The sequence below is a fragment of the Motacilla alba genome, chromosome 1, assembly GCF_015832195.1.
Source record: "Motacilla alba alba isolate MOTALB_02 chromosome 1, Motacilla_alba_V1.0_pri, whole genome shotgun sequence".
NCBI lineage: Eukaryota > Metazoa > Chordata > Aves > Passeriformes > Motacillidae > Motacilla > Motacilla alba.
Window position 1 is genome coordinate 37922154 of NC_052016.1, and position 12933 is coordinate 37935086.

Consider the following 12933-nt stretch of genomic DNA (forward strand, 5'->3'; position numbering starts at 1 on the left):
TTTCACAACCCTGGCTGCAGGGTCAGCAAAGACCAGCACTCCTCACTCGGCTGGAACAGGCAGAGCTGTCATGAACTGTCAGATGGTTCATTTTTTAGAGCCATGTAAAGTGTCCCTCAGTAATCTGATCATATGTTGTGTTCTTAGAATAACTCCCGCTGAGGTCTGCCATGGTCACCAGAACCTGCCAACAGTTGTGACTCCTCTGTCGAAACCGCGCATTGGGTTTCACGGAGCTCCAGCCAACATTCCAACCGTGGCACAGCACCTCTATCCTGCACAGAGCCTTCCCCTGGGAAGCATGGCACCAAAAAAAAGCCGTCGAGAGATACTGCCTTACGTTCTTTACCTCTCATTCTTAAGAGATACATTTCCAAGGGCAGCAATTTGGCTCCCATTCAGTCTTACACTAAATTGCAATATTTTGCATTGAATAGCTATGCAGGAAGGAATTTCTAAGAGAAGTGAATAAGGAGGCTTTTGGATTCTCCATTTTATACCTGTGCAGCTTTGAATATAACTGCAGAGAAGTGTCTTCTTGTAAGAAAGAGGGGGAATCGAAGGGAATTCCCATAACCGCAGAAAGCATTTTCCAGGCCTACCTAAAAACTTCATGCTGACTTTCTGTTAGTAAATGTATATTAATTTTTCTGCCCCTTGTAAGCAGTATCTCTTTAAGACTTACACTTCCTCACACACCTGTTGCCAAAGAAAGTGAGATCAAAGAACTCAGTATCAAAATCTTTTCAGTATGAAATGGCGTGGAAGTGTCTGTTTCTTGGCAGATTCAGTATCTTTCTGCACCCAAAGCAAACACAACTACCTATAAGATATTCTGTAAGAGAAGCAGCTATCTAGCTGTATCCAGTGAAAGGTTTATCAAAGCAAGGTCAAGAAAGCCATCAACTCATTTCAATCTCTCTGTGTCAGTTACTGATATCTCCTGGAACATGACTATCTCCTTGAACTTATTTAACTAACTGTTGGTTACAATCAGCATAAACATAGTGAACTGTGTCCATCAGACAAATAAATCTAAACTAAAGAGGGAAGGTAAGGACGCCTCATCTGTCCACCAAACGTCAGTGTTTCTCTGTGCATAAAAAGTAAAACTGACTGCCAACCAAGTCTTAACAGACAGACACTTTTTAGACAAAAACAGCATGGTTGCATGACCATACAGGACTTACTGCCACTGAGGTCTGCCCCATCCATAGCTCCCTGCACAGCCTTACTTTTCATCTCTCATTCCACTGCTTCCTCCTCCCAGCTATGCTAAATGTCTTCCTGGACATCAGCTGTTCCAGAAATAGGACTACATATGTCAGAAACCACATTTTTGTCTTTTTGATGATTATCAAGATGTACAGGCATCCGACTTTTACTAATATAATCAAGTTTTAATGCTACCTTTATTAAGACTTCTTTTTTATCACAAACCATGTTTTTTCACCAGAGCCTTGGTGAGATGATGTTGTTTGGTTCCTCTACTCAGGAGGCAATATTGGAACTCAATACACCACTATGACTGTGACACAATGATCATTTCCCATGACCATGGAAAACCATACTGCATTTTATGGCACTGATTCATCCCATGAGGACATCTTTGACCTCACCAGAGCAGAACTTCAGTGCTCAATAGTCAGGTTTGAGTTTCCACAACAGAGGAACCATCGAGGAACCAACACATCAACGAGTTTTATATCCAGCTGGGAGAAGAAAATTTCCTCGCTCTGATCATTTATTCCCTGCTTGAATTTTCACAGGATGAACCTTCCACACACAGATTCTCTGAGCTCATGCACTCCCTACAGTAAGGGGATTTTGAGATAAAGAATCAAAGAAGGACAGGCCAGTATTTCTGAACAACATCAAAACAGCCAAAGCCTGAAAACACAACGTTGAAGTAATTAACACCATCACAGTCAGCTCTTCCCCAAAATACCAGTTTTCATCACTGTGCAAGTTCTGAGCTCCTTCCTCTTCTGAAATGACAAATTCAAAGCTTTATTTGCTGGGCAGAATGTACCAGTCAAGCCCCTCACATGGCAGTCGGGTGGTTAATCCATTCAAGATCATAAAACTCAGTTGTCTCATTTACTAACTGCCCTAAACACCGAAACAATCTCTTGTGTAAAGGGTCTTCTGCTGGAAAGGTGTTTACCCCTTTCCTTTGCACAGCCTAAATTCACAGCCAGAAACACAAACAATGCTACCACTATTTAGAAACTGCTGTTTCTTGATGGTCAGTTTAAGATGCTTCACACAAGGTATATGGCTGGGGGATTATAATTACAGACCCTGCAGTTTTCGGGAAGCCTCTTACTGGTTCCAAACAAGTACTGGAGATAAATGAAAAGTCAGTCACCATGGGTGTAGTTAGAACAAAGTGAAGAGTTTTCCCTCTCCTTGGTTCGTCATTCCTCCTCCTGCAACATTCCATCAACTCCTGTGCGCAGCTGTACCAACTAAATTGATGGGAAAAGGGGAGGGGGGACAGGGGAGGACAGACTGACATGCACCACTCTTATTATCTTAAAAAGATAAAGATAAAGATAATAAGATAAAGAAAAAAATAAAACTCCCCATCCTTATATGGATTTTGTTGGTTTGTTTCTTCCCCCATCAGCCTATTTTTAAATGGATTGGTGAATTAATTCATTTTGTGGTCACATTAACCATGCCAGTGGCACAGCAAAGAGAACAGAGGAAGAATCGGTGCATAACTTCTCAAACCAGTTTTGCCACCAGAGAAACTGTAGCCTAGAACTGTACTCCACCTAACCCTCACACATAAACAGGCTGGTAAGAAAATGGGCAAGGCACTTCCTGTGCTTGCATCATTTGTCTAAAGGCTAAACAGCGTTAAACTGCCTTCTAATTACAGCCCCAAAGGCATGTAGAGTTATTCCTTGTAAAGATGAGCATTTTCTAAGGTACGACAATGTACGCAGGCAGAAGCCCCTCCCCATCAGCCTAATGGGAAGCTCCAGGCTATGCAACTCTTCACAGCACCTCAGTCTTTAATACTGCTTTTCAGCGCATAAATTGAATGTCCTCATCAGCTGTGTTTTCCCACATTATCGCCTCAGGCCACAGAAATGTAAGTTAATCCATCCAGTAAGTACTCTTCCATATACACATTAAGGGCGGCAAAAGGAGGAGAGCTGGGACTTGTTCTGGTACTTCCCAGGGTTAAGACTGATAAGAATCCTACAGAAAGTGTTTAGATTCAGTTTGGCTGGGAAATCCCACAATTACACCAAAGCAGCTGCATATAGTAACACGAGTCCTTCATATGCCAGGGAGTGTATCAGGTAACACCTGAAAGAGACAATAACAATCCTACATTGCAAGGCATGTCAAACCAACAGATTTCAGTCTCTTAGGACACCTGAGAATGACCTTACTGAGCCACTAAGACACTTCACTCACCAAGGCACGGCTTCAGAGAAACTTGACTATTGAGGGTAGCACTGAAACCCATGTTTACTTTAACAGAATTTTCCAGTTACCATCAGTCCAAGTTCTACATTACAGACCTGGACATCTGCTAAATTCTTCCTTAGATCAATAAACGTCTGCTCATTGTGGTATCTTCTAATAACTATGGGGCATCTGAAAGCAATTCTCAGTGATGTTGTCTTAAGGGATAGCAAAAACTTAAGCCTTTCTACTGATTTTGTGGTCAGCTCCCCCTGCCAGTACCAAGAGTACAGAGTTTCTGGCAGATTTCTGCCCCAAGAGCTCATCTTGTGCATGTTACCAGATGACAGGCTGGTCAAGCCTGGTCAAGCCCCGATGAGTGCTGATCAAGCACTCAAAGCTTCAGCTACAACAGAAATTAGAGCTAAAAGGGGTCTGTGAGATCTGTGCAGCCACTTGCTGCACGACCAGCACAGACCATGCAGTTCTCAGGGCAGCTGCTCTGGTCTGGCTCAGTCCTGTGAGGAGCCATGACTGCTTCACTTAGCAGCTAAGACTTACACCAAGACCCAGTCCCAGCCAAATGACTGAGAATTACACAGCAGCCTCAAGGAGGGCAAAAGAACCCGGAGACTGTTCTTGCATTATATGAATAAATGAATACTGATTTTTTAAGTGGAATGGCTGCCACCACTCAACTTTAGTTCATAGCATCATAATTTACAGTGCATCCATTGCTTGTGATCACTTTAAGCCATTGAGTTATAGAATCAGCATAAACAAATGCCTGGACAGTCCTGAAAAAATGTGGTTGCCTTTCCCCTTCCCTCCCTCTCACCAGATTTTCAATGGGTGAGTTCAACTCTAATCTGGCAGAAATCTGTCCGGCTCATTTTGCCAACCTAGTTTGCTATCAGTTTAGCAATCTAACATGTATCTACAAGGAGTCTACTAGAAACTGAAGTTAACCTAAAGATCAGGAGCACAAAACTGGAAGCAGAGCAGGGGAGCAAGGAAACAAGAGTGGCAACTCCCTCCTTTCTTCTGCTGTGAACTGTAAGGTCATCTCACCATTTTGAAGGAAATATACCCTTGGTCTCAACACAACAGTTCAACACCATCCCAACATTATCAAAAATAGTTATTAAAGATGTCATACTATGTAACAGGTGAAAAGAGATTGTGAACAGAAAAACCTAGCAGAACCACAGATTAAATAATTGCATAGTCACCCAGGGACTGGTCTGGGTAATAGCTGAATTCTGCCAAGATCATGAAAATTCCTTACAATGGCTTGTGATATTCCCTGTTCCTTCCCACCTTGCTCTCTTTCTTCTAACATTGGCACAATTCTGTTCCAGTTTCTTTAAGTACCGGTTCCCTGACTGAGTTTACAGTGTAAGTCTGATAGATATCTGGGCAACCATGATTCAGACAGGAGAGCGGAAACATGAGGACGACAAAACTATTTAAGCTGCAGTGATACCTAAAAATGCACACAGATCCAGAAGGGAATTCGACAAATCTAGGTGCTTCAGCTGCCTTCTATATGAAAACTTCTATATCTAGATTTGTCAAATCACTTTCCCACAACTTTAGCCATAAAGGATCAGACTAAAAATGAGCATCACAAGTACAGTTGGCTTTGTCTCTGGGCCCAGGAGCAGATGAAATGATTTTTTAAGGTCTTTCCCAGCACCATTTTCTATCACTCTACAACCAAAGCCGATGATGCCGTGTTTATTGCCGACGATGCCGTGTTTATTTGCAGGAAAGCTCCTAATCCCCAGTCATGGTTGAAAGCAACACTGAACTGAGTGCCACACATGCTGTGTGCTTCCCTGCAACACTGCCATGCTTAGAAACCGGCCTGAGTCTGCAGCACTTGCAGTCAACAGCTTGGGCACTGCTATTGGGTTACGTCAGCAAGCATTGGTTACCCTCCTTGCACTCCTGCCCACAGACTCCGACCAAAGCTCCTGTAAAGGCATTTGCAACTATTGTACAAATCAAACCCAAGAGGAAAGAGGAGTGATTCTAAAGGCATTTTACACGAAAAGTGTCATTTCCTGTTCAAGAAGTCAGAGACAGAGGAAGACTCTGGCTGTTTATGAGCATGGAGTGAGACTGAGAACTTAAACAGTACCCAGAAGACGGGTCACAAGTTCAAGGTGACAGCAATGAGCAACAGCTGCTGGCTATGCACCCTTCAGCAGCAGGTGTACCCAGGCCCCAGAGGTTTCAGTCAGCTCTGCCAGTGACCAACAGATTTACAAGACCATCTGTCTGGGCACAAACTGCACACAGCCTTCCCAGTTTTGCTGCCCAGATCTTCACCACACACAGACAATACAGGGCTTGTTATGGATTAGCTAATGAGCAACTGTTTAGACCAATAGACAGCCCTAGTTCTCCTGTGCTCATTATCTGGATCCTACATGAATGAGAATACTGCCTGTTCTTTTGGCTCTAAAACTGGCTTTTTCTGAACAAGCAGCTTCCCTTCACTTAGGGTACTAGAAAATGGAAAGGTAATGTTGTCTCACACTCGTTTTGCTTAAGGAATGCCTCTGAAAGAGACTTTAAAAGAAAGTTCACCTGATAGGTTTTCCATACTTGCACTGAAGAAGTAACATGAGTTCCATTTTTCCTCAGGCCAGGTGTCCACACAATCTGCATATTGACATTATCAGCTCCCCCTATGTATATGCACACCCTTTCTTGAGAAATGCTGTCATCCTTCTCTACTCAATGTTTGGCTAATTGACAGAAGACAAACTCTGAGAAAGCACTCCTGGAATTTACCTAGAAGTCTGCTCTTTTTGTTTCAGACCAAAGGAAGGGCTCCTGCGTCAATCACTTAAATAAACATGCTTGTGTCACAAAACCACAGGTAGTATGAATCACAATACTAACAATTTACAAAAAAAATGCAGACATTTACAGAGTAAAGCCACCTAATGCCCACTGTTCTCCTGTTTCCTGTGGAAAACCATAGCACTTCCCATCTGTAATCCTCCTCTCATTCACACACATGTGCACATGCACACACATCATTCTCTGAACTAGTTCTACAAATAAAATCCTTATATTTTAGTCTGATACAATTTAAAAAGCCCCCAACAACAGCACTTCAATTGTAGCCTTTCAGAGGAGAGAGATCCCTCAGCACTGAGCACCACGTTGTCCTGAAGCCTTTGCTGATATCCATCCTATATTCTCTCTTTCTCCCCCATTAATCCTAGTCATGCTCACATGTTCCACATAAAATCCCTCTCCCTCCTAAATGTTAACACCCTTCAAATATTTTTAGACTGTTATTATGTGTCCCCCCACCCTCCACCTTTCAGTCATCACTTAGCCAAGCTATGTATATTTAGCTACTTTAATCTTTCCTCCTAAATCAGTCCCTTCAACCCCCAGAGCTCAATGTTAAGTCTGGTATGCTTGCTCTTCTCTGAACTCCCTCCATGTTTTTGAGATCTTTCTGGTAACGTGTTTGCAGAAACCTGTCCAGAAGATAGTTTACATGAACTTGTTTTAAAGAGAGAAGAAATCCAAGTCACTGGGCACTATTAACTTTCATTTTCCATGTCTAGTTTTTGTTCCCAGATTTTGAATTTAATCTGAATTTTTTTAAGTATTAATGAATATTTGGTTCATTAATAAGAGTAAGAGCAATAATTGGTTAATTAATAAGAGTAAGTAAGAGCCAGAATTAATAATTTGGTTAAGACCAAAGTAAGAGCAATAATTAATAATTTGGTTAATTAATAAGAGTAAGTAAGAGCAAATTAGCAACTGATAGTACTGAACCCAATTGTGAAAGAAGGAAGTTTGTTTTAAAATATAGAAGAGCACTAAGGCTTTTTAAAACTAAACTTTTCAGAAAATCAATGTAAATGTGTGAAGATATCCAGAAGAAGAGCAGGAGCAAAACATTAACATGCAACGAGGGAAAAGGCTGAAAAATGAAATATAAACAGTCTCTCAGTTAAACGGCAGGTGAGTGGATACACTTCCAAAACATACATCTGGCCTACTAAGTTAGAAATCAGTTAAACTGGATGTTTTATCTACAATGCAAAAAAAAAAAAAAAAAAAACCACAAAAAAAAACCCAAAACCAAATCAAACCAAAAAACCAAGTGCCTTTCTGACAATATACCACTACAAATCAACTCTTTGAGAATAACAAAATGTTTGAAATTTAAAAATTAAAAAGTCAGAGGAAGAGCTATAAGAGTAATGCAATGTTGCCATTGAAGTCACCTAAACATGATGAAAACTCTGTGGCTGCAGAAATATACAATGGGAAAAATGTAGTACTACACAGCTCACTTGGTTTTAAGCCTGACAGATAAATATGGGGACTACAAAGCTGCTAAACAAATCAAAAGGGACAGGAAAAATTTGTGCCCTTTATTAAACCAACAGAATGAAGCCCCCACAAAAGAAGTCACGATAATTTTGATAACATATAGCACACAGTAAGATTGCTACTATATTTATGTTCAGTACTAAGCATGTAAAGGAAAGATGACACAGCCAGTACTATTAACTGCAAGAAGATTCCTGGTGGGTTGGTATTCCAAAAGTGGCAAATTTCTCAATATTCAAGTAATGCTTGGAGTTAATGCAAGAATATTTCTTTTTATGCTTGCATGGAGAAAACACCATTTAAATTGACATACAGCTTAATACAAAGAACCATAAACTTGCCTTACAAAGGAGATGGAGGAAAAAGAATGACAAACTCCAGCAGAAGTTTAACCCACTGCTAATGTCTCCAGAAGTATGGCTTGTCTAGTTGACAACAAAGAACCAGAGCCACAAAAAAGCAAAGTTGAAAGATGACTGAGTGAAACAAAACCCCATTATTAAGCAACTCCAAAAACCTTACATCTACCACCAGAGGGGAGGGAAAAGTCTGCCTCCTGACCAATTGTCCACTAATCCAAGTTTTGTCTGTTTTCTAGTGTTTAAAATATGAGATTCCTTTTTTCTTCCAAAATCATGGGATAAAGGGCTGTTCTGGAGTTCACTATGTCATAATAATGGAAGGGATAGGAGCTTCAGAAGTATCTCTCTGAAGGATATCACAGCTGAAATAGAAATTTTGCAATTACCTGGAACATTCGGTTCAGTGTCAACTGAGCACATTCTCAGTATGTATCAATAGATTTGACTGAAACATCACCAGGTAAGATGCTAAACTACAAAACAGAGAAAAGCATTTGAAGACTCTCACCTTGTAGGTTTCTATATTTTAAATAACAACCATGCTCCTCCCTCCCCTGAAGAAGTGTTTATGAGCCAGGACAGGCAGTGTATATTTTATGCTACTTTGGATTTATGCGTTTGCTTTTCTGTTCTATTTTAGTGACTCTTTGAGGTTGGGGAGAACATTAAATGCTAACTTATCCCTTTCAGATAAAGGCATTATCCTGCAAATTTACCTAATTATTTCAGAACAGGGGTGGGAGGGACCACCTGTGACCTGGCAGCTTTCAGCATCAGACTGACCTTTCATCCCATTTTAAGTCATGTTGTAAAAGCAAGACTTTGTAGTCCACTGCCTGCTCCAAGTTTTAACTAGTAACATGGTTGACTGTCCTGCTTCTACCACTCAGCCTCTAAGCTTTGGACATCTTTAAGTATTTCCTATCAGCAGTTCACAAACAGATGGCACCAGCCTGGGAGATGGATGACTGCCCCCAGCTGTCTGCCCCTCCCTGCTCAGCACAGAAATGGCTGAGCTGTTTGAAAAGCAGCTGCTGAACTACTAACTCCTTCAGAACAGCCATCCAACAAACTGACACCAATTCTAGCCCCTCTTGAAAAAAGGTGCTCCAAGCCAGGTGTTCCTGCAGCAGAAAGGAGCACTGGACAGCTAAGATAATCATTAGTTTTTTTCCAAGATCTTATTGTCTCTCTTGTAATGTTAAAAAAGGTATCATTTTGCAAGTTACTACTTCTTATTTCTCTGCTCTCAGTAATGTTGGGAGACCTGTTCTATTTAGCATCTCCATGAAAATCTCACAAAGATACTAAGCTTTTTCACTCTACTTTCTCTACACCAGTACTGAAGATGCCAGGAGACACCCAACACCTAACTGTGTGACAGCCTATTTAGTACAAATGCTTACAGGTATGATTTCTCCCACAGAAAAAAAAAAATCGTTGGAAAACATAAATGCCAGATTTGTAATACTGTACCCCCATGGTGTTCTAGCAGGCAGAACTCATAAAATTATTCTTCAAGACCTCAGTGGTACCAGAAGTCACCAGAGCAGAAAGTGCCCCAGACTCAGTGCTTCTAATGCCAACACAACAATTAGGAGAAAGGACAGCGTTCCATATCACACGAGACAGCTGCTTGTGCATTAAGCAGGTGGCCAGCAAAGCCTGCTGAAAAGGCCAGTGAGGGCTTGCACCCAGAGCAGGCTGTGGAATTGAGTTTGCTCAGGATGCTGCCTCCATGCAGAAGTGGAACATGTCTAGTATGGAAAAAGATAATGAAAGGAAAGGAAGCAAAGGAATTGGGACACAGATTATCAGTGTACAGAGAAGAGCTTGGCTGACTTTGGAGTGAAGACGGAACCATGTTCACTCTGCAATCAGCAGTGCTGTCTACAGAGCTGTAAACAAGCCAACTTTGAAGAGGCATGGAAACATGAGCATGAGGCCTATGTAGAGGCTGTAACACAACTTTCTGTACAATTTTAACTGCATTTAAGCAAAACAGCACAAATTCTTCATATTATCTCAGTGCACTTCAGCTAAAAGCTGCCAACTTTCAACAGAAAACAGGTTGCCTCACAAAAGATGAGAAGCATATAAATTGTACATAGAAAAAATTCTGAGACCTGGAATATCTTGCCCATAACCACGAGCTACTCCTCAGTGAGAAACCGTGAAATGATTCCAGTTTTGTCAGGGGAAAGGGGCATATAGAGCTCTCCGTAACACCTCACCCCTTGGTTCAGAGAGCTCTGTGCAAGTCAGTCACGGGGGGGATAAATAACCATCCCTTCAGAGGCAGGGCCAGCTCCACAGCAAGTCTGCACTGTTCCACAAGCTGGCTTGTGAGTACTGAAGATGAAATCAGGGACTATATTTATTCTCCCTGCCCGGTCATATGTTTCTATAGATCCCAGACAGGGCCCCACTTCCTTGGCCTGGATCCTGGAGACGAGTAAGCAAAGGAGGGCATAAATCAGTGCCTGGGTACTGTCAGGAGCACACTGAACCAACCATCCACACCAGGAACAGGTGCACTGAAGGCAAGCAGGGACACTGTCCCATTTGGAGTAGTGGGGGAGGGTTTGCAGAATAGCTCTTCATTTCTTCTCCCTGAGCCTACCCTAAACTTTTCACCCTGCAAGAGGGTTATTTACCTTCTGCAGTTCACCAGTCCAGTCAACTAGGTGTGTTCCATTGAACACCAAGCCATGCTAAGTCAGGCCCAGCCAAGTGTCACTGGTTTCTGTATCCCCCTTGAGCTTCACTTTTGCTCTCATTTCTTTTCTTGTCTTTTACTCTCTGCTCTCACACATTCACTCCAAAGCTGAAATAGTTCAGGGGCAAAATGTTCAGTAAATTAATGCACTCTTAAAACACAACTGTAATTTTTCACCAGTAATTTCAAAAGTCACCCATCATGAAAAGCAGTGCAGACATAGAGCAACAAAAGGCACATCACTGGTTCATGCTTAATAACCATGGGGTGGATTCTCAGGTAATATTTTAGTCTGAGTAACATTTTAAGCAAGCATCAGTTCCTAAAGGAGCAGTCTTACTTAACCTCACTCATGGTTGCTCATTACCGAATCTCACTATCCTTTCTCTGAATACCAGCACAAGATGCTGGGCAGTATCCAAATTAAAGTTCATCTTTTCCCCTTACTAGCCATGTTAGTTTTAAGCTGGATTAGTTCCCCAGTTGGTTCCATAGCACAACCATAAAAACGTCTGCACCAGCACAGAGCAAGAATTGATGTCTGCCTGAGAATACTGGCCCCAGATTAGCCTCAGGGTGATCAGCCTTACCCAACCCCTATTGCTCTTCCCAGGTACAATGATATGTGTACCCTGTAAAACCATCCACTGTAGATAAGGCCATGTAAACAAGACCCCACCCACTCTCCCACAGTCAGAGCAATCCATTCCCTTGCTCAGGGAACAATGGCCTGATGGGTGGACAGAAACCTGCAGAATTACTTGTGAAGTGCTCCGTAGGAAGCTCCGGGGCATGCACGGAGCATCCCGTGATGGGGCCTGTGAAGACAGGCAGATTCCAATGTATGGGGGGGTGGGGAAAAAAAGCAAGCGCCCTCTGGGTAGAAAGAGGGCTGTCTTCCATAAGATCCTTGCTAGTGTTTTGAGAAACTGTTCACCTTGGGACTTAAAACCAAATACTGGATATTCCAACTTTGCTTTGCATTTTAGCCACAGAAGTACCAGGTGGCTTCTTGCAATTCTCAGCTAGAGAATTCAGGCCAGACCAGCTTTTGGTTAACAAAATCAGACGAAATTTTAACTGTGGAAAAGGTCAAAAAAACCCAACTCAAAAGTATGTCTGCCGTGTATAAAACTGACTTCTGCTGCAGCTACAAGCCAGAGCCTCTCTGTACTCAGGGCTGGGTATCTAGTTAGCTAGATGAGAAGAATCCACAGGTGAAAGATACTTGTGCCAGGGCTGTGAGAAGGCAAACTACAATGAAAAGGACTACACAGAACCTTCCACCTTTAACATCTGAAAAGTGTAGGTGTTTGCGCAGCAGCAGAGCCATTCGGGAGTTCGGGAGATGAACTTCTGTCCTGTAGTACCAGACATGCAGACCATTACCTGTTCTTACCTCCAACAAGTGCAGTGAAGACAGCAGCAAGAGATATCATAAAAGATAGACTTTGTCACACCACAAAGCCATATATTTATATATAAAGATTAGTTCAGTATCATGCTCAGCTCTGAGATCTACCTTATGGATAGTCCCCTGAAAAAGATACCTAAAACTCTTTCTACTTCATGAATGTCAAAATCTTCACACCCATTTTCCTAAATACAACTCCAGGCAACCAATAGCACCAGCCTGGGAACACCTGAGAAAAGGGAATTCACTCAAGAGCAGGGGGGCAGGGGACAGGCTGTCTGGAGCGTTGTGCTGTGGCCTCTCTCTCTCTCTCCTTACCATACATCTTGCCTTCGTCGGACAAGATAATCTTGCGGCGGCCGCATGGCGGGTAGATGGCTAGCGCTTCCTGGAAGCTCTGCTCGATGTCCGGGCTCCACACGCCCTCGGCGTCATTGTCGATGGGTTTGTCCAAGGCCTCGCTGCCCCCCGAGTCGTTGCTCCCCTCAGGGGAGGTGGGAGAACTCCACTCGTTGGAGGTAATGGTGCCAGCTAGAAACTCCAAGGTGCCACGCGGAGGAGCAGACTCAGAACCTGCAACGGCAAGCACATCCCACCGGGCAGTTAGAAACCCTGCAAGGAGATACTAA

At 42.6% G+C, this 12933-nt stretch overlaps 1 protein-coding gene across 2 annotated transcripts in view; it reads right to left on the minus strand.

Moving 5' to 3' along the window:
- The window catches only part of TEAD4 (TEA domain transcription factor 4), a 51739-nt gene that overhangs the window by 24336 nt on the left and 14470 nt on the right, over positions 1-12933 (minus strand). For both annotated transcript variants that reach the window (XM_038135016.1, XM_038135023.1), the window contains one exon: positions 12623-12877. In XM_038135016.1, the coding sequence (XP_037990944.1) occupies positions 12623-12629 (7 nt within the window). In that variant the 5' untranslated portion in view covers positions 12630-12877. The remainder of the gene's footprint in view (positions 1-12622; positions 12878-12933) is intronic.